Here is a 24383-nt window from a genome sequence, read left to right on the forward strand (position 1 = left end):
GGAGGCAAGTGGTCAAGGGCCCAAGTGGGGGTCACAGTGCCGGCCAGCTCACGCCTGAGTGCCCACCCAGCAGGCTCTGAGGGCTGAGCCAGGGGGCACCAGAGCCATGAGGTGGGGGCTGGGAGGGGTCTCCCGGCAGGCAGGGCCTCTGCTGCTCCGGGGTTCTCCCCAGGCCCTGGAGGCCACTGCCCCTTGGGGACTGGGCTGTGGGCAGCCGAGCTGGGACCGGGGCCGGGCAGCCCAGGCTGGCAGGGCCTCCCAGGCCCAGGCTGTGCCGCGACGTCGCGGGGAGAAGACGCTTTTCCTCTTCCCTCAGGTGCCGCCTCCCCCTTCCCTCCGACAATAAGCGGCGGCAGCGTCAACCTCACAGTTGCTATGGCAACCCCGGCCTCCAGGCAGCTGCTGGCAGTGTCGGGAAGGAGGGCTCTTCCTCGCCAGGGGCTGGGGGGACGGCCGGGAAGGAGGGGGTGGGGGTCTGAGGAGGGGCAAGTGGGGTCAGGGGTCAGAGGCTGGGGGCCGGGGCTGGTGTTCTGGCGGTCTGACATGGGGGTCAGGAAGGCACCCAGGCCCTGAAGGCAGACACTCTACCTAGGTTGAGGCGTCTGACGTCAACAGTCTAGGGTCAGGGGGTGGGGAGAGGAACGTGGGCCTGGGGTCAAAGGTCTAAAGTCAGGCGTCAGAGGGGACAGTCTGAGCACAGAGGTCTGAAGCCTGGCCCCTCACCTCTGCGCCGAGCCCCATCCTCTTCGGGCTTCCTTGTCACAGACACAACCTTCATGACGAGGCGGTTCCCGCCCTGGCGGATCAGAGCCACCACCTGCTTGTGGCCAACCTTCACCACGTTCACCCCGTTCACCTGGGACAGACAGGCGCGTGGTGGGGATGTGCCAGGTGTGTCCACCTCGGGGCTCGGAGGTCAGCGCCCCACCTGACTGCACAGGTAAGGATGAGCCTCACCTCGATGAGGAAGTCTCCTGTGCGCAGCCCGGCCCTCCAGGCCACACCCTCCACATCCACCGACTCAAGATACTGGAGCGCAGGGAAGGCGGGCGTGGGCGTGAATTCCTCGATGGGGGTCTCTGCTGCAGGGCAGGGGTGCGGGGAGGGCGTTAGGGACCATGGCCCAGCTGGGAGCAGCTGCCACACAGGAACCTCCCACAGGTGGTTCGCCATGCTCAACAAAGGTTCCCTGAGGCAGGGCATCCTGGGAGCAGGGGGCCGCGGGCAGGGCTGCCCAGGGTACAGATCCTCCCCTGGCCCCGTGACAAAGGCCTCCCCCTCCACTACACATGCTCCAGTAGAGGTCTTGGAGACCGCCAGGGCCAAGGGACTACGGCCTTGTACCGAGACATTCCAGACCAAGAATACAGTCAGAGCAGAGGGGCAAGGCGGGGTGGGGCGGCAAGGCAAGGGGGCAGGGGCCAAACCCGCGGGGACAGAGGGAGTGGGGCAGGGGTGAGGCTGGAAGGAGAGCAGAGAGGAGGAGCAGAGACCAGAAATACCCGGGCAATGTGCAGCCCTGCTGGCCTGACACTTCAGCCCTACACACTCATGCTGCCACCTATCCTTCATTACCTTTGGCTCCCCGGAGCACAAAACCAAAGCCTTCATGGTCCCGTTTCTGTAGGACGGCCACCTTGTCATCAATGACATAATCACTGGTGGAGGAAAGCAGGGAGGGGTGAGGAGAGCCCTGCCAGAGAGCACAGCAGGCCAGGCCAACCCTGGGTGTGCCCTAAACAGGACCCCACAGGCACAGCCCACCCCGCCAGCTGCCCTTGGACCACACAGGAAGGCAGAAGATAGCAGTGGGCTGGGTAGCACCTCCCGTCCTCTGACCTTCTCATCCCCAGGCCTCCTCAACCAGCGTACATCCTCCCTCCATGTCTGACATCCCATCCGCATGCATGCCTGCCCTTGCCCACCTGCCCACCCGCCTCCACCTGTACCTGTGTGAGGTGAGGCTGTCATAGGAGCCCACTGTGTAGTGGCGGAAAAGGCGCTTCGTCCGGTCCTCCCGGGTTTCTGAGGGGAGTTTCAGGAGCTGATGGAGGGCCACATCCTCCACCTGACCTGAACTGCCCCTCAACCATGCGGGTCACCAGCCTCGGCCCCCCCCACACACACACACATACACACATCCCTGGCCTGGTATTGATGTGGGGGACCCAAAGGTCCAAAGGTAAGAAGGCTGAGAGGACCATGCTGGAAACCCTGGCCTCTTGGGGTCAGGGTCTGTGATGAGGAAGGGCTTCGGCTCAGGCGCCTCCTGAGTGGCTGCACACAGCAGATGGGGCCAGGCCAGGGCCATCTTCAGAGAGTGTCAGCAAACCCCAAGGCTGAGCAAAGAAGGTGCATCACACACGTGTGTGACCTGCAGTCATGGGTAAGTGCTGTGTTCACGTAGGCGTGTGTGTATGCAACCGCAGTCACACGCAAGTGCCATGCTGTAGACAAACACACTGGCATAGAAGTCACTCTGGCCTCACTGAAACTCTCTCAAGAGCCCACTGATGCTCAGCCTGCCAGGGTCCCTTCCTCCAGAGCCAACCTCTGAGTGGGCAGGAGATCCAGGTGTAGGGCCAGGTCCCCTTCCCCTACGTCACTGCATCCCACAGAGCCTTGTCCCGTCTGTACTCTTGATCTCAAAGTCCTACACAGCGGTCACAGGGCTGGGCAGCTGTCCATCTTCTGTCCTACCCATGGCCTCACCGAATTCCCGCAAACTTGCAGTTTCCAGTCCACACCTGTAGCCACAATCCCCTGTGCCAGACTTTCTTCTCCAGCATCCTAGCCCTCACTCCTGCCCCTCCTGGCTTCCAGCTCTCCAGAACCCTGGAAGGCCCCCAAGATGGCTTGACCACCACCTCCTATTTCATCCATAGCTCTTTTCCCATTCCCTATCATTCTAGCATTTCTCAAGATTCATTCATTCATTTAACGAGTATTTACTGAGCGCCTACTGTGTACCAAGCACTGTTCGTCTTAGGCTCTGAGAATACAGCAAAGAACAGAACAAAGCCTCCACCCCGTGGTGTTTACCATCTATCTGAAGAGGGAGAACAGGAAGACAGGAAACAGGTACATGTGTAACATGGCAAATGCTGGCAAATGTTGGGAGAGAAGCAAGCAGGACAGGGGTCTGGAGAAGGTCTACAGTTCTAGGATGGTCACAAGAAGGCTCATCAGGAAGGGACAGGTGAGGAGGGGCACGGCACGGCAGGGAGCAGTCTGAGGACTCTGTGGACAAGGGCTTTCCGGCAGCAGGGGCCCACTGGGCAAAGCCCACATGGCAGGACTGGCTTGGGATGTTCAAGGGACAGAAAGCAGCCTATGCAGCTGAAGCAGAGGAAGAGAGAGACAGAAGAAATGAGATCAGAGAAGGAACCTACAATCAACTGTGAGCTCCTCGTAGATAAGAGGAGCGTCTCGTCTCATTTATTTCTGTGACCCCAGCACCCAGTACAGCACCTGGCATAGAACAGGCCCTCTAAATGTTAACTGGAAGGATAGACAGGTGGACAACTGGCTGAGTAGATGGATAGATGGATGGATGGACGGACAGATGGGCGGATGGAACAAGAGACAGGTAAAACAGATCAGATCAGAGGAGAGATATAGAAGTGGACAGAGGGAAAGAAAACAGGTTAGGAGGCTACAGATGGATCAAAGGGTAGTGGATGGGTAAATGGGTGGATAGGTGGGCTGGTGCATTGGCAGAGACAGGATGGCTGTGTTGGTGGTTTGATTAACATATTGATCAATATATGGATAGATGGTTGGGTAGGTGGATGGACAGAAAGAGAGGCTGGCTGGGTGGGTTGACAGAAGAGTAGACAGATGGCAGGAAAGGTGAGTAAGTCAAGGGACAAGAGTAGATGGAGCCATAGCTGGATGGAAAAAAGAAAGAATTCCTACCCATATCACAAGATGCTGGTATCAGGAAAAGTACTGTCCCTGCTTCCAGGACCCTGCCACTAGTCTGACTGACTCTCAGTAAGTCAACAGATCCCTTTGAGCCTCTCTTCGTAGAACAGGAAACTTCTCCTTGGAGGGTCCTCTAGGTTCTGACGGCCTGTGATTTATCACCCTAACCCTCCCAACAGCTCATCTGCTCCCTTCTCTCCTCTTCCCACACACTGCCTGTCATGCACCTGCACCCGCCATCCTGCTGCTCCCAAGACCAGAGCAGGCCAGGCCCTGTCCCTGCCGGCGCGGCAGGGCGGGGGGTGGGGGCCTTCGGACCCCTTCTTGCTTCTGTCACGCCCTTCTCCATACTGACCCAACTTCACGATGTTCATAGCGCCCACCTGCAGAAGGACCTCCTCAGACTCCACAGTTCATCAGCCTCCGGTTTTTAGATTTTGCCAAACAAATTATATTTATTACATAACACAAATTCACTTTCCAGTTTTATTAATCAGACACATAAAAGCCAACTGAAGTGAAAACACACAGTAGACCCTCCAATACTGGAAAATACAGGGAAGGAGGGGGAGGAGAATTGGGGGAGGGAGGGAGGGAGGGTGGACGAGTAGGAGCGGGGGAGAGGGAGGATCTGGCCAGGGCTTTCCAGGCGTCTTACAGACCCTTCTGTGCACACAGGGCTCCCCTCACTTCTCAGCTCTCTGCCCTCCTGCTCCCGACAGATACCAGAGAGGTGCACCCTGATGACCCTGGGAACCAGCCTGGCCCACACATGCTGGCACAGAGGCCCCTTTTTTGGCTTCTAAGTCCTTCTCTGTCCCCACTCCAGTCTCAGAAACAGATCTTCCTTTGGATCTGGGCCTGTTGGAAGCAAGTTCCCATTCCGGGGCTGCCCTCCGGCCTCTGGCAGAACCCAGTCCCTGGGTCCCAGGTCAGGGACTATCTGCCCAGAACAGCTGGTGGCTGGGTCTTTGGCTGAGGACAGAGATTACTCCTACCCCTTTGCAGCAGGCAGCCCCCTCGGGCCTCTCCCCCTCTGCCCACCTGCCCCTTCCAGGTGCCTCCTGACGCTCTTTCAGGGGACAGACCCCAGAGCCACCCTGGTCTGGCAGCCCTGCAACTGCCCCGAGGCCTACAGCTCCTTCCCCAGGCTGTTCCTCGCACTCACCCATCTCCGGAGCTTCAGCCCACCCCAGCCCTCTCCAACTCCTTCTCTGCCCTGCCCGGGCCTTCGCCCCAATCCTAAATGCCCCGCACAATCCAAAAGGCAGATGTCTCCCACAGCACTGCCAGAAGCTGCAAAGCTCCTCCACCTGGTCGCACAGCCACCTGACCAGCCTCACGCTCCCTGCAGCAGCCCCGCAACCCCTCCGTGCACACACGACTTTCACTCACCCAGAGCCCCCAAGGTGTGGTGGCCATGGCACGGACCCTGCAGGCCACTGCCCACAGCACACACGGGACTCTGCCCTCCTAGAGAGGAACCACCGCCCCCATCTCCCCCACCTCCTAGACCTGCCGGGACGAGGCAGTGAATTCTCATACGTAAAAGCACTTAGAACTATGCCAGACACCCTAACGCAGCTAGGAGCATGCTAGATGCCAGCACGTGTGGATCTAGAACACCAGGCCACGTTCCAGCAAACAGGCTCTGCCCCCCATCCCCATCAGCTGACCACCCCGCGGACTCCCAGCTGTCCTATGTCCTACAGGGCTGCTCTCCGACTCCTTCGGGCCAACCCCGGGGGCTCCTCCGGGCCCCCAGCGGTCGCAGGAACACAGCGACGTGGCTGCTACAACTGCACACCTGCTCGTCTCCACGCAGAGCCAGCCTCTGCGACCCCACTCCCAGCGCAGGGCCCAGCACACACCAAACATGTAATCAACGTTTGCTGCTGTTCTCCGCTGCCAGCTTCCTTCCCAGCTTCAGACTCCGCTTCTGGGTCTGCACAGTTGTCAAACCAGATACTTTGCTGTCCTCCCATAGGGGGCACAGGACCCAGTCCCTACCGCGCACGGGGGGCACAGGACCCAGAGGCCCCTTCTGCCCCACTTTCCTCTGTGAACTTGGCACCGGGACCCAAACCTCGGAAAGCACTCCCCAGCTGTACACACTGGCCCACGTACTCTCCACGGGCAGACAGCAGGGGATGGGTGTCCCTTCCAAGGTCCCAGCCACCAGGAGGGCTGACAGGGCAAGACAGGAAATGGTTGAGAAAGGGAGCAAAGGCTCCTGATCAGGAGCAGGTCAGCAGCCGCACCTCTGCCTCCCTGGGCCTCGGCCCTGCTCCCTGCTCCACATAGGGCCGAGGTCCAGGCCACACAGGGGCTGGCTCCACTTGGGAAACCCTCAAGCCAGGGCCCGAGCCCTCCAGGTGCAGAGGGAGGCACGCGCACACACACACACACACACACACACACACACACACACCCGATCTAGACATGCTGCTGGTAACCACCACTGGCCACCACTCAGGAGGGGGCTCCCTTGGGACACCAGTTCTCCACGGCAGAAATAACACTCATGGGTCGAGGGACCTCCTCCCATCACAAGGGTACACCCGTGACAGACACACAGCAAGCCCTGGCCTGGGGTCCTGTGAAAGGAGCAGCCACCTCAGATCCCGACACCTGGAGGGGTCCTTTCTGGAGGCCCAGGCTAGTCAGCAAGGACTGAGCAAAGCTGCTCCCCAGCCTTGGCCCTCACATCCTCCCTCCAGGCTGAGGCTGCAGCATCCCCCACCTGCTGCCCTCAGACCATGCTGGCCCCAAGGCACCCACGACAGCCCCTCTGGGCCTAACTGGCCTCATTTCCTCTTGGCTAGTCCAGGCCTCCCTACGCTGCCCACTTGGACAATCTGTCCACTTTGGAAAGACGCCTCTTTTCTCATAGTGACCTCTTTAACCGTCTGCCAGCCACACGGGAATCTCGCACTCCAAACACCCAGTATTTCTGTAAGGACTATGTACGGGGGGGGGGGGGGGGGGGTTATGGTCACTGGGAGTCCCCCGTGGGATCACAGAGGCGTAATCACGATGTGCGTCCTACGGACAGGCTGCACGTGTCTTTACGGCTGTGAAGCGCCAGCATGTGCCCCTAGGTCCGAACAGGGTATGTGTGTGCTGTGTGTCTGTCGTAGACACAAGTTTGTGTCCACTTTGGATGTGTGTTTGAGTTTGCAGTACTCTTTTCTCTGTGAATATCCACGGATTCGGCTCCACACGAGACCACAGGGGAGCTGGAAGGGGCGGTGCCCCTCGGTTGCTGCTTAGGGGACATGGGGTCACTCACCATGCCGTGTGTCATACTGCCTCATCTGCACCTCCTCCACGCAGTCAGCCGGGAACCAGCCCGTGCGGCCTTTCACGGTCCCCTCCCAGAAACCGCCCTCCCCAATGCTGAGCACTGGAGGAACAGAAGCCAGAGAGCCGTCAGGGCAGAGCAGGACCTCCCGAAGCCCACCCCAGCCACCACCACCCCAGGCGCAGGCTCTGCCCACCGCCCCCCTGCTTGACCCTTTCTCTCCTCCTCTCCCCTTCCCTCCCTTCAGCCTCCCGGTTGTTTCCCTGGGAAGATTTTGGGATCCACACAGGAGATAGGAATGAACAGATGGACACAGCATAGGATAGGCATGTGGGGGACAGAGAGACACACAGATGGACACACTCGAGGGGGGACAACAGGCAGAGGCAAGGGCCACAGTCCTGCTCCTGCCCCCCCAGCGAAGCCCTCTCCCCCCAGCTCTTGAGCCAACACCCACCCTTGCTCTGTTGCCCACCCCAGGGGTCACCGCCAGAGGCTCAGGGTCATTGTGCTGTGGCCAAGGGGTTAGGCCACACAATGGACCAAAGGGAAAGGGGGGCCTGGCCCCACAACTGTCTCCTCAGACTCCCATGGGCGTGAGGCCCCTGTGAGGATAGGACCCCAGAAATGACAGGGGCCCCCAGAAGGAGAGGAGCTTGTCATGGCACAGGATCCCCCCAGAACACTGGAAGCGTCAGTGACAGAAACCTCCCCGACACGCAGCCGCCCACGTAACGGTCCCAGGTGTCCCCTACAGTGGGACAGGCCCCCCGCCCCATCTCGAGGATTTCCAACGAGGAAGTCCCAGAAGTGACCCCGGACACCCGTCATGGGAGGAAGGTCCCCGATGGCACGGGGTCCTCCCATGACAGCGACCTCCATCGTGACACAGAAACACCCCAGAATGCGAGGAGCCTGGGTGGTGACAACAGGGAACCCAGGGCGACAGGGGATGCGGAGGGACCCGGGGCAGGCCCGCGCCCTGACACGGAGCCCTTCGCGGCGACCCAGGGAGTCCCCCGGGGCAGGTGCGTCCCGCGAGCGCCGCGGCTCCGAGTTCGAGTCCCGCCCCGCCCGCCCCGCCCGCGCCCGGGCCCCTCACCCTTGACGGCCTCGCCGCGGTGCAGCGGGATCTCGCCCTCGCCCTGCGGGCTGTGCGCCTTCACGGCGATGAACTTGCGGCCGGGGACCGCGCTGTAAAGTTTCCGCTTCGGGCCCCGCGGCGGCGGCGCGGGGGGCGCGGGGGGCGCGGGGCCGGGGCCGGGGGGCGCGCCGGGGCCGCCGGGCCCGCTCGGGCTGTAGACGAACACGTAGGTGACGGACGCGATGCCGGGGGGCAGCGGGCACGCGAAGCCGGCGCCCGGGGCCTCCATGGCGCATGGCCCGGCCCCGCCGCCGGCCTCACCGCAGCCGCCGCCGCAGCGCCCGCCGCCCGCCGCCCGCCGCCGCCCGCCCGCCCGCCGGGGGCCCGGCCCGGGGCCGCTCCATGGGCCGCGCCGCCGCGCCCGGCCCGCTCCCGCCAGCGCTCGAGCCGCGCCCGCTCAGGGCTCGGGGGCCGCGGGGCTGCGCTCCCGGGCGCGCCGGGCTCGCTCCATGCCGCGGCCGCCCCCCGCCCCGCGCCCCGCCTCCTCCGCGGCCGGCTCCTCCCTCTGCGGGCGGCGGCGCCGGCCTCCTCCGCGCCTCCCCGGCCACGGCGCGGCGGCCCCGGGGGGGGGGGGGGGGGACGGCGGCGGCCCCGGGGGCGGGCCGGGGGGCGGGGGCCGGAGGGCGGGGGACCGGGGGGCGGGGGGACGGGGAGAGGGCGGGGCTCCCCGGGGGGGAGGGGGACGGGGGACGGGGGGACCGGGGGGCGGGGCGGACGGGACGGGGGGGGGGGGGAGGAGGAGGGGCGAGGGGGAGCGAGAGGCTCCCCGGGGGTAGGGGGACGGGGGGGGGGGGCGGAGGGACCGGGGGGCGGGGCCTGGGGGACCCGGGGGCGGGGGGACGGGGGGGGGCTCCCCGGGGGGGCGGGAGAAGCAGGGCCGGGGAGGGGCTCGTCGGGGGGGGGGGCTGGGGGTGCAGGGGGGGGGCGGGGGGCTGGGGGGGCAGGGCGGGGGGGGGCGGGGGGCTGGGGGGGCAGGGCGGGGAGGGCTCCCGGGGGGCAGGGCGGGGGGGGGGCGTGGGGAGGCTCCCCAGGGGGCGGGGGCAGGGACCAGGGGCGCTCCCCGCTCAGGCCTCGGCCCTCCCCCACCCCCACACCTGCTCCCGGGGCTCCAGGCCCACCACCTTCCCCGTGCCAACCCCGGGGCTCCAGGTCCCGCACCCTGCGCTGCTCCGCCCGCCGCCCCTCGTACCCAGGCAGCCGGGGGCGCACCCTCAGGCAGCCGCCAGGCTCTGGTGGGGGGGAGGAGGGCACCTTCCACCCCTCGCCCCCCCCCCCCCCCCCCCGTAACTCATGGTGCTCCCCTACCTTTCACTTGCTCTACTCCTACCCATCCGTCCAGGTACCAAGTTACAGGTCCCTGGGCCAAGACCCCGCATCGATGCCCGGGGCACTGGGCCCCACAAGGCGGGCAGCGAGGGGCTCCACACCAGGCCCCGCCCACAGGGGGCGCTGGAGTGACCGGGGGTGGGGGGAGACGCGGCCTCCCCCCACATACCCTCACCACCACCACCTTCCACCAGCCTACCTCTCCCGGGAGGTCTCCCTCCAGGGTGCCCCACACTTCCCCAGCCCCCTCCTGGCCACTCAGCTGGAGCCCCCTTCCCTGAACCACTGCCCACCTAACTGCTGCTTAGTTCTGGGCCCCAGCGGTCAGTGCTGTTCTGACGCTGCTAGGACTCCCTGCCATTAGCTCCTACCATGTCTGGCACTCTAGGCACCTAGTAAATGTAGAAAAATAGTAATATCCTGCCGTCCCACACAGACCAGGTCTCAGTTGTGTGTGTGCCGAAAGGATAAATGAGTACATAAAAAATAAATGAAAACAATGGCATCTACACGTTTTCATTTCTGACACTGAAACATCCCCAAGTTTGTACTTTTAGCCCCTGTGCCGTCCTAGCCTTAAGAAATCCATGGGACGTGCAAAAGCTCTGGGGGAGAACTGAGATGATTTGGAGCAGGACAGACAGCCTTGGAGTCTGGGCAGAGACACGGAGAGAGGAGACATCACAGATCACAGCTGCACAAGCAGGGACAAAGGCAGAGGAAGAAATTGCTTTTATAAGTTCCTGCTGCACCCAAGCCTTCTGCTCAACACTCAGGCTTAGAAAATCTGGGAACCAGGTCTACCAGGGCCCAGTTACTCTGCTTCCTAGCTCCGTGACCTTAGACAAGTCCCTTACCCCATCTGAACATTGGGACCCTCATCCGTAAAATGGTGTTAATGGAACACAGTCTCATATGTGGCCAAAGTTAAGTGAAATGATCCACACATGATGCTGAGCCCAGCTGTCATCTTGAAAACAAAATGCTGTTTATGTAACTCATTCAACAACGTCTCCTGAGCACCTTCTATGTGACTGGCTCTGGGGAAGCTGTAGGAAGATAGTTCCTGCCATCAAAGGTCCAGGAGGAGAGGTGCCTTACCCAGCATTGTCTGGACTGTGTTGTGGGCCAGGGGGTCGCAGTAGGGACCCCTCACCTGCTCAGGTTCCAGAAGGCTTCCCAAAGGAAACAACTGTGTGGTATTGCCCTACCTTACTGATGAGAAGCCCTGACACAGAGTGGCTAGCCAACCTGTCCAAGGCCACACAGTCAGCAGATGCCAGCTCTGCACTGGACCCCAGCCATCTACCTGCAGAGCCCACCCTCCCACTCCCCACTGTCCAGCCCTCCGAGGCCAGTGGTGGGCCTTGGCTTTAGCCAAGGCTTCTTCCTCTAAGTTCTGGGGATGCCAAGTCCCTCCAATGACTCCGATTCTCAGGGTCCCAGTGCTAATGGTAAGGGGGTAAAGAGAGAGCCAGAGAGTCTTGTTATACAGGGCTGGAGGAGCTGTGGAAAGCCAGAGACTGCCCCCCTTGGAGACAGGGCTAGGGGTCACTAGAGGCTTCAAGCCCTCATAGAGATGAAGCTCCATTCCCTAACCCTAGCCACACACCACCCAGCCCACCTCATCTCAGCCTTTCCTCTCCTCCTAGCAATGCAGGCACCTCCATAAAGCACAGCACTGGCCAAATCCTCTCCTCCAACGTCCTCCCTGAGCTCCCCTCAGGGCAAGTCCAGCTCCCACCCGATCGGCACGGGGGAGCCTGCCCCAGCCAACAGGACCTCACCTTCTTTCCCTTCCCATCCAGGGAGGCCTGTCAGGGCGGCCTGGGAGCCCCCCACCCCAAGTTTCAGCCCATCATTGTGGAGGTGCCAGGCACCACTAGGTCTCTCCCTGCTTCTTCATGCTGGCTCCTCTGCTTGGGTGCCCCCACCCCACCCACCCAGACCCTGCCAGGGCCTCCCAGAGCCCTCCTACCTGATCTTGCTCTGGCTGCCCCTGCCTGCTGTGGGGCCACCGATGTCATTTTCTTGGTCACCATCCCGATCCCGGTCTTTCTCCTCCTGCAGCCGCTGGAGCAGCAGCTGATGGGGAAGGCTTCGCAGCGAAGGTCCAGGAGAAGCTGCCGGTTGCACCTCACCCTTCAGGTTGATGTCACTGGCTGAGCGCTGCAGGGGCCGAGGGGAGGCCAGGCCACTGGGGCCAGCCAGCCGCCGCCGCTTTGCATAACTGGGGGTTTCCCTGAATGGTACTGGGGTGGGAATGGGGGGGTACAGATGAGACTCTGGGCAGCCAGATAAGGCTCTTACTCTCAACTTACTCTGGTTTGCTTTCCAGATTTTAAAACTAAAATCCTATATCCCAGGAACTGCCTCAGTCCTGGGTTAGCTTATGACTGAAGCTACCACTGGGGGTCACATCCCAAACTGCCTCTAACATAAGCTTCAGGGGCAGAAGGCTGCTCCTCCTGTCAGGCAAATGAGATCTTGGGCATGCTCAGATCTGCTCTTGGAACTGCCCATTTCACAGGCTTCGGCAGAGACAGAACAGGCCACATGCGACAAATCTCACCAGGCTACTGCTGTACTGGACCATCTATAGTTGACTATAACGAGGGAAACCGTAAAAGATGTTCTAGATCACGGTTTGGCAAACTTCTGTAAAGAATCAGATAGTAACTATTTCAGACTTTGCAAGCTATATAGCCTCTGTCCTAAGGATTCAACGCTGCTGCTGTAGCACAGAAACAGCCACAGACAATATATAAGCAAATGGGTGTGGCTGAGTTCCAATAAAACTTTATTTAAAAAGCAGATGGTGATTAAAAAACATGATCCAACTATATATGCTATTTACAAAAGAATCACTTTGGATCCAAAGCCACAAGCAGGTTTAAAATAAAAGAATAAAGGAAGATATTTCATGTAAATAGTAACCAGGAGAGCTAAGTAGCTATATTTATATCAGACAAAACAGACTTAAAAAGTGTTAAAAGAGACACAGGACATTGTATGTTGATAAAAGTGTTAATTCATCAAATATATTAACAATTATTAACATATATACACCAAACAACAGAGCATCAAAATATGTAAAATAAACATTAACACATTTGGAGAAATAGACAGTTCTATAATAGTATTTAAGACTTCAACACCCTACTTTCAATAATGGGTAGAACATCGAGAGGGACAATCAGTAAGGACATAGAAAACTTGAACCAATTAGACCTAACAGATATGTATATAGAACACTACAGAAAACAAGAGCAGGATATACATTATTCTCAAGTGCACATACAACATTTTCTAGGAATAGACTATATGTTAGGCCACAAAAACAAGTCTCAATAAATTTTTAAATGACTGAAATCACACAAAGTATCTTTTCCAATCACAATGGGATGAAACTAGAACTCAAGAACAATAACAACAACAAAAACTTAAAAAATTCACAAATACGTGACAATTAAACAACACACTCTTAAACAACCAGTGTGCCAAAACAAATCAGAAGGAAGTTAGAAAACACCCTGAGAAAATAAAAACAAAAACATGCCAAAACTTAAGGGATGAAGCAAAAGCAGTGCCAATAAGGAGATTCATAGCTATAAACAATCTGTAGCAAAAATAAATAAATAAATAAAATTCTCAAATCAATAACATAAGTGCTCCTCTTAAGGAATTAGAAAAAGGGAAGCAAACCAAACCCAAAGCTAGCAGAAGGAAGGAAATAAGGATAGACAAAGATAAATGAAACAGCAAAATATAGAATCAACAAAAACAAAAGTTGTTCTTTGAAAATATCCACAGAACTGACAAACCTATAGCTAGACTCACTTAGAAAGAGGGACACTAACTAAAATCAGAAGTGAAACTGTGGCATTGCTACCAATCTTATAGAATTAAAAAGGATTAAAAGAGATTAGTGCAAACAACTGTATGCCAACAAATGAGATACATTAGATGAGATGAACAAAGTTCTAGAAAAACAGAGATTATGAAAAGTGACTCAAGAAGAAATAGAAAATCTAAACAGACCTGTAACAAGCAAAGAGAAGGATCAGTAATCACAAATCTCCCAACAAAGACAAGTCCAGCACCAGACAGCTTCACTGGTGAATTCTACCAAAACACTTAAGAATTAAAACCCATCCTTCTCAAATTCTTCCAAAAACTAGAAGAGGGAAGAATACTTCCTAACTCATTCTATGACCAATTGAAAAATAAGCAAAGGACTTTGACATTTCGCCAAAGAAAATATACAAATGGCCAATAAACACATGAAAAGATGCTCAATGTCATTAGCCATTAGGGAAAGGCAAACCAAAACCACAATGAGATACTACTTCACACTGACTAGAATGGCCATAGTAAAAAAAATTAAAAATGAAATATAAACCAAACTGATGATTACAAGTGTTAGCAAAGATTTGAAGACTTTGAAATTCTCATACGTTGCGGGTAGGAACGTAAAATAGTGAAAAACAATTTGGCAGTTTCTCAAAAAGTTAAATATAGAATTATCATATGGCCCAACAATTCCCCTCCTAAGTTTACACCCCAAATAACTGAAAACAGGTATTCAAACAAATACATTTCACACATGTTCATAGCAGCAATATTCATAATAGCTGAAAGGTAAAACAACCCAAGTGTCCTCTTAAAGCACATGTGGAAAAACAAAATTTTATATATACAAACAATGGAATATTATTCAGCCATACAAAAGAGCAAAGTAGTGATACGTCCTACAACGTACGTAGACGAAGCTTGAAAACAAGCTGAGTGAAAGAAGCCAGACACCAAGAGTCACACAGTGTATGATTCTATTTATGTGAAATACCTAGAACAGGTGAATCTATAGAGAGAAAGTATGTTAAGGGTTGACAGAGACTAAAGGGGAAGAGAATGTGGAGTAATTACTTCGTGTATGCAGGGCTTCCTTTTGGGGGGATGAAAATATTTGAAATTCAATAAATGTGGATGTATAACACCGTGAATGTATTAAATACCACTGAATTATTCAGCTTAAAGTAATTAATTTTATGTTACGTGAGTTTAACTCTAAATGAAACATAAATCCTTAATTTTAAAGCCTCCATTAAAAAAAAAAAAAAAGCAGATCGTTGGCTGAATTGGGCCTGCAAGGCCTCACTCGCCAAGCCCTAGACTCCTGTTAGCAAAGCGTGAGCCATGGACCATCAGCCTCACCTCGGAGCTGAAACTCATTGGAAATGCAGACTCTCAGGCTCCACCCAGAGCCACTGAGTCAGAATTTACATTAACAAGGTCCCTGGGTCCAGTGTGAGGAGACTTTCCCTCCGGCACGATGGGACAGCACGTCCGTGGGAACCTGCTACTTGAAAGCACGTGCGGGAGAGATAGCGACGGCGACTGGGGGCCCTGGGTCAGCCCAAGGCAACAGAGGTGAAGAAGCAGAGGTAGCTGCTCCTAGGCCAGGGTCCCTGCCTCAGGCCTATCAGTCTAGAGAGGGCTGCCAACAGGCTTCCAGGGGTCCTGTCCCTGGAAGGCAAGACCCCCCACGAGGGCCCCCTTCCTGGGGATGGATGGGCAGAGACTCCCTCCGGCTCTTCTGTGTGCAGACCCACCCAGGTCCCCCAGCTGGGAGGACAGACAGGGCAACTTGTGACTGTCATCAAGGGAGTGTCCTTGGAGTGAAGGCGTGCAGAGGGAGTAGGGGTGACAAGGACAGGTGCAAAGACAGCCTCTGCCCTAAACCCCCTTTATAAAAATGGACTAATGCTAATCACTCCTTGAGGGCTTACTGAGAGTAAACGAGAGAGATAACAAGGCTTATAGCAGCAAAGACTCAAGAGTATATTACCTGTGGCCCAGGGACATGTGGCCATGTCACCCGAGTGTATGCACGACAACCCGAGCAGGTTAGGGCACGTGGCCCACAAAGCCAATGCCCACACAGGGTTGCCCGCTCTGTACCTCAGCTCAGCAACGACATGCCTAACTCCAACCTGGCAAGCACACCCTTAGCCAGACAGTAAGCTGTAGAACTGGTGACCCGAGGAGCCTAGCATCTCTGTCCACATCAAGCAGCTGGAGCCTTCCTCTCTCTTGGCCAGGACCAGACACCCCCCCTCCCACCAACCAGTTGGACCAAGGTCACCTGCCAGAGTCAAGACACATAGTCAAATCCCACATGAGATCAGAGAAAAAAAAGATGTACAAATAACCATAAAGAGCCATATTTTACTTAAGAGAAACTGAGGCACAGAGGTCCTGAGCAGCTTTCCCATGGTCGAACAATCATAAGATGAGGGGATCCCACATGTCCACAAACCAGGGTTCTCTCCCAGGCTAACAACCACCTCCAAAACACTCACCAGCCCCAACCAGACCATACCCGAGCTCTCACTCTTGTCTTTTGTCCCTAAATCAAACCTCAAATCTTACCATGGTTCTCTCCCAAGCAGAACTTGGACCCAAATCCTATGCCCAGTCATTAGCTCAGTCGTCCACTCAGCATGTACCTACTGGGACTAGCTGTGCTGGAGCTGCTGCAGCTGTGGAGCATCTGCGTGCCCCCCCCCCTTGGAGACTCGATCCATTATCAGGGTCCCCTGGCCTTCCTGGGACATGAGAGACTCATAACTAAGCCTCCCTGGAGGAAGTCTGTTCTGGAGAGACTCTGCAGAGGAAGAGTCCTAAAACATGAACTTGACCTTAATCTTAGCCCTAGTCCAAAATCCAACGCCAGCCCTGACCCTAACCTCACAACAGACCAGTCCTAGTCCTTTGCTACCCACTGTCACTTAATTTTTTTTTTTTTTCAATGAGGACACTGCAACCCTGGCAGAAACGGGAGCCAGGAGTCTGTGCTCCAGAGAGAACCATGGGCAGAAAAACGTAGTCCACCCAGGACAGAGGGAGCTAAGAAGGGAGCCCCTCCTCGGCCAACTAGCTAGAGAGGTCGCCTTAGCTCCACCCACTTCACACGGGAGACAGAAGGCCGGGTTCCCAGGACAGGTCCCGCATCCACCACTGCTGTAGCAGTGGGTGGCGGCCTCCTTGAGGCTCCAGTGGGATGGCTGTGCCCATCTTCCTGCCCGCCCTAGGGTCAAGACCGAGTGGCATCTCCTGGTTTTCCTCTGGGACCACAAGTCAGGCACACACTGGGCTCCCCCCAGTGCACTGGTTCAGGACTCGGTGCCCTGAAGGTCGCTCTTTCCTTTTCCACTTGTACACCCACCACTGTGTTTTGTTTACGTGAGCTTATCCTACTGAAGCACGCCACAGGCCACGCAAAGTGGCTCTTGCTCCAGACAGGAGCAACACACTGAGGGTCAGTGGCTGAGATCCACTGCTCCATGTGCCCCGCTGACCTTTCAGATGACCTAACAGGAATGAGCCTTGACCCTGACTTCAACCCCACTCTCAACCTAAGTCGATCCCGAAATTCAACAATGGCCCCAACCCACAGCTCTGCCCTAACCACACCTTAAGCCCTCACTCAGACCCTCTGTTCACACCACAGGGGCCTCTCCCTCAGCACACGCCCCCTACCATCAGGACCACTGATGGACCGCTGACCAAGGCACAGCTGCAAGGGAGAGGCTCAGGGTGTGGAGGCTCCCTGGCACCCTCCCCACAGCCCCCCGTACCTGCTGGGGCCCTGACAACCCCCACAGATCCACATCCAACAGGGCCCTGGGTTGGCCAGAACTCACCAACATCTGAGTCTTTATGGGTCTTGATGACCTCTGCGAGCTCAAAGTTCCCTGCGATGATGGCCACCTGAGGGGGAGGGGAAGAAGTGGGGTTCAGGGGTGCCAAACCTTCCCCCCTCGGCCCCTATGCATCCTGACGGGGCTCCTGTGTGGGGTCTCCCTTGCTTGGGTGCCCCAGGCTTAGACCCTGGCCCCATTCTGCCCGGGACTAACCGGCTTCCTGGGACATGAGACTTTCAGAGCTAAAACCAGGACAGTCCAGGCCTACGGTCGCCCCACTGGTTCTCCTAACAGCCGCTCCACACGCACCATCACTCCTACCTCAGCCATGGCCCACCGCTGCCTCACCCCCGTCACCTCCCTTCTCTTCCCTTGGTCCTGCATCTAGTCACCCAACTGGCCCTTCCAGACTCACCCAAACCCACCGGGATCTTCTACTGCCGCATCTGCCCCCCTGACCGGACAGCCACAGAGGACCTACCTGTTCTCCTCTCATCTCAGAGGAGACGGCCCTCATTTCCACTGAGAACAGAACCCCAGCTCCCTCTGTGGTCTAAAAGTCCCCAGAATGTGGTCTTTATTCCCCCATCCCCAAACTCCAGGCATACAGTGACTCTTGGCATGGTCACACCATCACCATGAACCAAAGCCAGCTAGGAAGCATCACCTGAAGTAAGTCAGGAACTGGAACCAATCCTCTCACCCCTGGGTTGGCCTCTGTACCCCAACCCGTCTCTGGCAGGTCAAGCCCACACTGGTTGTCCCCTGACAGAGTCCTATGACCCTCCTCTCTCCCTGGAAGGAAGACAAGGGAACCATCCGCAGTGAGCCCTCCCTCCATGAGCAGGGCGCTGCACTGGCCCCCCCTCCTCTATCTGGGCCAACCCTGGGGGGAGATCCCTTCTTGCCTTACAGGGAAGAACCAAGGTCCAGAAAGACAGACCCCCAGGGGTCAGCCTCACTCTCCTGTCAACCACTCTTATACCTGGAAGGCTGTCTGGCTGTTGTAATTGCGGACGTCCTTGTTAGCTCCGCGGAAAAGCAGGACGCGAGCACAGCTCTCCTGCGGAGACAGTTGGAGTGGGGGTCACAGCTGGGCAGCTGGAAGGGTGCGGTGAGGACACAATGGCACGCGCACACACTACGACACACGCATCCACACTCACGTGTCCAGCGTACATATGCGCAACACAGGGGCACACGCAGATGAGCTCTACACAACACATGCGGGTCCCTCCTGGCCCAGAGAGCCCAAATGTGCATGATTTACACCTGGGTGTTTGGAACACACGTGGAACACGTGCGCTCAGGGAACAGAGGTGCACGCATCGGCCTAGAAGGCCACAGCCAACAGCAGGACACAGAACAGGCACTTGTGACGTAGCACACATGCGTGCGGACACATATAGTCACACCTGGTTATAAAGGGCACAGATGTGCAGGGCCGTGTTCCCTGAGGCGTTCTGAGCCCCCATGTCAGCTCCGTAGAACAGCAGATGCTCCAGGTGCTGCACATGCCCAAAGCGGCACGCCTGCGGGGTGAGGGAGGCGCTCCTGGGTCCCCGAACGCCATCCAGGACTCCCCACCCCTGGCTGACAGGGCCCAGGCAGAGGCGAGGCCCCCAGCCCGCACCCCATGCTCCCGGCGCACCTGGTGGATCTCCTGCCAGCCGTTCTCATCCGTGGTCCCCAGCTGAGCGTGGTCGTGCAGCAGCAGCTCACAGCACAGGGCATCCCCACCCCCCAGGGCGCTGTGGTACAAGGGCGTCAGGCCGCGGCTGTCCTTGTAGTCAGGAGAGGCACCCAGGTCCAGCAGGGTCTGAGGGCAAGGAGCCTCGGCGTCCACGGGGGTCCAGCCTCCGCCCTGCCCCCGCGCCTCCCAGGCGGGCACCGCACCCACACTGACCGTCAAGGCTGCCGCGTTGCGCCGGCGAGTGGCACAGTGCACGGCCGTCAGCCCGTCGCGAGTGCGGAAGTCCAGGTGGGCACCGCCGTTCCTCAGCACCTTCAGCAGGTCCGTGGCGTTGTCCAGCTGGGCCGCAAGGCTCAGAGGACACTCTGGGTTCGGGAGACAGATGAAGGTTAAGGTCCCAACCACCACTCCAGGGCCATGCCCCTTCCCGCTCTGCTTCTCACCTCCTGAGTCAGGATCGTGGAAATTGGGGTCCAGCCCCTTGTCCAGTAGGCGGGCCACCTTGTCCGTGCTGTGCAGCTGGACGTAATCCATGAACTTCTTCAGGTTTGCCTGGAACACCCAGCCATCCAGGTCAGCCGAGCACCACGGCTCCGATCGTCTAAGTGTCACCCACCTTCCACCAGAAGCCTCAGGCCACCTGTCACCCTACAGAGGCATCAACTATCCCACCTCCTCACACCCGTCACTCTGCATCATGACCTGGTCGCCCCCTCATATCACCTTAAGTCCTGGACTCCCACAGGGCTAACCTCAGCTCAGCGGGCCCACAGGCTGCCTGAAGTACTTGCCCGGATCCCCGGCCCATCCGGCCCCTCATCAAGGCCAGGTTGCCCTGATCACACCCCCACGCAAGGGCTTCCTACCCCAGCCTCAGCCACTGCTCTGGCTCCCCTCCTCGGCCAACCTGCCCAAACCGGAAGAGCCCGAGGCACCCAGGCAGGAGCCGCACCCCCGCCACAGCCCACGTCCTCATCACCCCAGGGACCCTACCCAAGGTGGTCCATTCCCTCTTCCTCACGAGATCACCCCAAGGCAGACCCCCGAGGCCCCTCCTCGCCCATGGGCGGCCCCTCCCGTGACAGGACTTTGCCTGCCTCTCGCTCACTGACCTAGTCGTGCGTTCATTCACTGAGCAAAGCCTCACTGAGGCTGGTGCTACAGATGCTGCACGCCCGAGGCAAGGTGCCCTGGCTTCTAAAAACACTCAGATTGTATCAGAAATAGGAGGGCACCATGGGAACCGCTCCACAGAGGTGGTCCCCGAAGGCGGGTCTGGACAGTCAAACAGGAGGAAGGGTGCTCATGACAGGGGAGAGACCTTAGCCAGACCCCAAGTGGATGGTGTGATGCTGGGGGCTGGTTAGCATCCAGGAGGCAGAAACACGGGGCTAGGGTAAGGAGTTCAACATGATCGAAAAAAAAGTGGACCCACTGGAGGTCACTAGTCAGCAGTGTCATCAGGGTCCTGTGAGGTGCTCAGGACGGTTTTAGAGAAGAGGTAACCACTTTGGGAGGAACCCAGAGTGACAGGGTCACACAGGGGCAAGAGGAGAGAGAAGGCACCGTCTCAGCCCAGCCCCAGTCATGGCCTTGATCCCCACGTGCCCCACCTCGCATGGAGTTTCCAGGGTCACAGAGGGGGTCACTGGGGCCCAGAGGTGACAGTGCTCAGATCCTTCTCCTGGAGAAGGAGACACGCTCCAGAGATTGTCAATGACATGTCTAGCAAGCAGATGTCCACTGGTCACTAGAGCCCGAGATGGGACCAGAGGAACTCTGACTGTGGGTAGCGGCTGTGGCACCCACACTGCCTCTCCTACACTCCAAGAAGGCAGTGAGGCAGCCCCCAAAGAACATTTGGGGCCAGGCCCAGCTAGCAATGGTGCTCAGTAGGTGTGCCTAGGCACAGGGCCCCAGAGTCAGGCACATCTGGATTCAGTTCCAGTTTCACTGGCTGCGCACCTGGGAGCAAGTCACATAACTTCTCTGGGACTCAGTACCTCCATTTGGAAAATGGAACAATAAAAGTCCCTCCCAGGAGAAAACTAACTAGATGCCTAAGTATGAGTGCCCAGTTGGCTGACCGCTAAGGGCTAGGCTCCTTGTTCTCCCCATGCTGTCCCAGCTCCCCCAAATGACAACATCAGGTGCTTACTCACTTCCATTCCACCCGGGATCTCCCCAAGACACCACGCCCTATCATACCCACCCTCCCCCCCACCCCCCCAAGCCAGAGGTGGTGAGCCAGAATCTAGGCTGACTGGAACCCGTCAGCAGACCACGGCCACAACGAGGACGGTGCTAGAGTCTGCACCCAGCCCTCCAGCTGCCCCAACACCTGCTCTGGGCCCGTGACACGAGAGAGAACAGATGAAGCCAAGCTGGCGGGACTGTAGTCAGCCCCAAGCCGCAGTGGGGTACTGCGAGCAGAGGGAGGGCTCTTAGAAATTTTTCAAGGGCATTTTTGATATCAAAATCCAGTGAAGTGTGGGCTTAAGGGAACACCGCCCACGGGGGCCAGGTGGGGCCAGGTGGCAACCTCCGGGGTCCCTCCTCTGCGGCTTCCTCCTTACCTTTGTGTGAAGCTTTGCAAACTGCTTATCATCGATGAGGTTCTGCGCGTACACTCGCCTCTTGTATCGAAACTGCTCAGGTAAAGGGAAGGCAGAGAAAGGGCGCACCCTGGGCTGAGCGAGTGCACGACAACCCCAACCAAGCCCTGCTTAGCGGGCCTCACACTGCCTAGGCTGCGCTCACACGGGACGTCGGCCTGCTGTTCTGGAACCTGCAGCTGCCTTTCTCGGTCGTCCCCATCCCCAGGATTCCCTGGAAAAAGCTGCTCCTCTTCCAAGGCCCGATTGCAGGCTTCCCTCCCAGACTTGCCCTGAGCGGAACCCGGTGTCCCTGCACCGCGGGGGGCCAGGCCGACTCTGGGCTCCGCCACCGTCATGCTTGGGGGGGCGCTCAGCGCCCTCGCCGCCGCCACCCGGACTACGAGCTGCGTCCCCACGCCCGACAGTGCGCCCCGCATCCTTTCCGCTATGAATGGGTGAGCGGGCGAGAGTCGGGGTGCCGGCGGGGGAGGGGGCGACGCGCGTTCAGGCGAGGCGCTGGGTGCGCTGGGGCGCGGCACGGCCCCTGGGGTCCCCGCACCCGCGCCCCGGGCCCCGCGCTCACCTCCAGGTAGGGCAGGGGCGTGTCCAGGTTGGGCGGGTAGTCCTGCAGGAGCCGCTCCTCGTCCAGGAACTTGCCGGCACGGCCCCGCGAGGGCGGCTGGAAGAGCCCGTAGTTGAGCGCGTCCTGGAGGCTGTGGCTGAGGGCGCACAGCACGCGCTGCTTGGCGGCCCACACGGGCGCGGCCGGGTCCAGACGCAGGCACTTCTGCGGCGGAGCGGGCCCGTGAGCGCGCCCCCCGGGACCCCCGGACCCCCGGACCCCCGGGACCCCGGACCCCCGAACCCGCCCAGGGGCGGCGCTTCCCCGGCCCCGCCCCCGCCCGGCCGCTGGGGAGGGTCTCGGCCGGGGCGGCGGGGGAGGGGCGCGGGTCCCGGGGCGCGGGGGTCCCGGCGCGGGGCGTGGGGCTCACCGTCTGCTGCAGGTCCGGGATGCCGACGCGCACGACCACCGCGCTGGCCCCGGGGCCGTCCATCCCCGCGCCGGCACCCGGGCCGGAGCCCGGGCGGCTCGCGGCCGGGAGCGGGGCGCGCTGGGGCTCCGCGCGGCGCCCCGGCCCCCCCTGCCCCCCCGCCGGAGCCCCGTCGGCCGCGCCGCGCGGGAGGGGGCCGGGGGGGGCCGGGGCCGGGGCGGGCGCGGGGGGCAGCTGAGCCGAGGGCTGCGCAGGGGCGGCGGCGGCGGCGGCGGCGGCGGCGCGGCTCAGCTGCATCGGCCCCGGCTCAGCGCGGCGCCTGCCTTCCCCGGGGGCGGGGGCGGCGGGGGGAGGGGGCCGCGCCGGGAGGGAAGCGGGGGCGGCCGGGGGGCTGCGCCGGCGGCGGGGGGCCGCGCGCGGGGCGGCCGGGGTCCCGGGGCGGGGGGGGCCGCGCTGGCGGGGGGGCCGGGGGCCTGGGCCGCCCCGCAGGGCGGGGGCCCCGGGGGCCGCGCGGGGGGCGCGGGGAGCCCTAGGCCTCGGCGCGGGGGGAGTGGCCGCGCGCGAGCATCCGAGGACCACGGAGCAGGGGTGCGCGCGGCGGGGGTCCCGGGGCTGCGGTGGGGTCCGCGTCGGGCGCGAGGGCCGCAGAGTGGGCGGGGAGGGGAGAGAAAAACAGGAGAATTAATTTCCGGAGGTGGCAGCTTCTCCCCCATTCTACCCACCTCCCCACCGCACTCAGGGCCGGGCCGGGGGGGTGGGGGGCGGGGGGTGACGGTGACCAGCCCTACCGGGTACCGGGGCGGCGCGGAGACCCCGGGTCACGGAGGCCCAGGGCCCCCGCCCCCGACTTCACCCCCAGACCACCCTGCACGGAGCTCCGCGCGGCCCCGGGCTCCCCCAGCCGACTTCGGGGACTTCGCCCTGGACTCCAAGCCCCCCTCTTCCAGGCCTCCTGCTCTGCCTAGACCCAGGCCCTGTCGCCCCCTCCCCGTCACCTTAGCGACGACAGGATGGGGGCACGACCTAGGAGGACTGGCTTAGGGGAGGGGGCGCTACTAGTCTCCACCTGCAACGGGGAAGTGAATTTTAGTTTTACACGTTGTCGTGGCAACGCGGGAGGGGGTGATGAGTGGGCGGAGAACAGGGGAGCACAGTAAAGAAACTAGCTCAGGCACCGCCGCCCCGCGGAGCCCGCCACCGCCCCCCAGCCCTGGTAAGCCTCACAGGACTACCCGGGGCTGCGAGACCTGGGCCCCCAAGACTTGAGAGCAAAGAGCCACAGTGGAATGCGGTAATAGCCCTGGACTCCTGCAGAACTCCCCAACATGCGTGAAGCGCCCCAGAACACCAGGCCCTGACCCCCTAGCCAGCAGCTCACCTTCTCACTGGACACACCTGACCACGTTCACAGAGCAACCAAGCGTGAGCACACGCTCAGGTCCCTGGTAGAAACAGTCCCTGGGCCCCCCAACCTCACCCAACCTCCTCCAAGAACAGCCTCGGATCCCCCGAGGCTCCCAGGAATAAACCTAAATGAACCCCCTACACACAGAGAGAACCTCCCTAATCCTCCCCATGACAACCTGGAAACACCCTAACCCCCCACGAAAAGTACTTGGCACCCCCTCCAAGAACAGATCCCCCCTCCCAGAGCCACCTTGACCACTACCTGCCCACCACCAAGCCCCTTCCCC

At 59.4% G+C, this 24383-nt stretch overlaps 1 protein-coding gene across 5 annotated transcripts in view; it reads right to left on the reverse strand.

Moving 5' to 3' along the window:
- The window catches only part of SHANK3 (SH3 and multiple ankyrin repeat domains 3), a 48655-nt gene extending 25654 nt beyond the window's left edge, over window positions 1-23001 (reverse strand). For all 5 annotated transcript variants that reach the window (XM_041755476.1, XM_041755475.1, XM_041755478.1 and 2 more), the window contains exons 1-16: window positions 22690-23001; window positions 22281-22484; window positions 21677-21748; window positions 19544-19652; window positions 19314-19465; window positions 19059-19226; window positions 18823-18939; window positions 18393-18470; window positions 17408-17474; window positions 11680-11953; window positions 8334-8527; window positions 7220-7333; window positions 1950-2025; window positions 1576-1658; window positions 958-1082; window positions 724-856 (exon numbers count right to left, since the gene is read on the reverse strand). In XM_041755476.1, coding sequence (XP_041611410.1) covers window positions 724-856; window positions 958-1082; window positions 1576-1658; window positions 1950-2025; window positions 7220-7333; window positions 8334-8527; window positions 11680-11953; window positions 17408-17474; window positions 18393-18470; window positions 18823-18939; window positions 19059-19226; window positions 19314-19465; window positions 19544-19652; window positions 21677-21748; window positions 22281-22484; window positions 22690-22986 — 2263 coding nt within the window. In that variant the 5' untranslated portion in view covers window positions 22987-23001. The remainder of the gene's footprint in view (window positions 1-723; window positions 857-957; window positions 1083-1575; window positions 1659-1949; window positions 2026-7219; window positions 7334-8333; window positions 8528-11679; window positions 11954-17407; window positions 17475-18392; window positions 18471-18822; window positions 18940-19058; window positions 19227-19313; window positions 19466-19543; window positions 19653-21676; window positions 21749-22280; window positions 22485-22689) is intronic.
- Between the last annotated feature and the right edge of the window lie 1382 nt (window positions 23002-24383).

The sequence above is a fragment of the Vulpes lagopus genome, chromosome 5, assembly GCF_018345385.1.
Source record: "Vulpes lagopus strain Blue_001 chromosome 5, ASM1834538v1, whole genome shotgun sequence".
Taxonomy (NCBI): Eukaryota; Metazoa; Chordata; class Mammalia; order Carnivora; family Canidae; genus Vulpes; species Vulpes lagopus.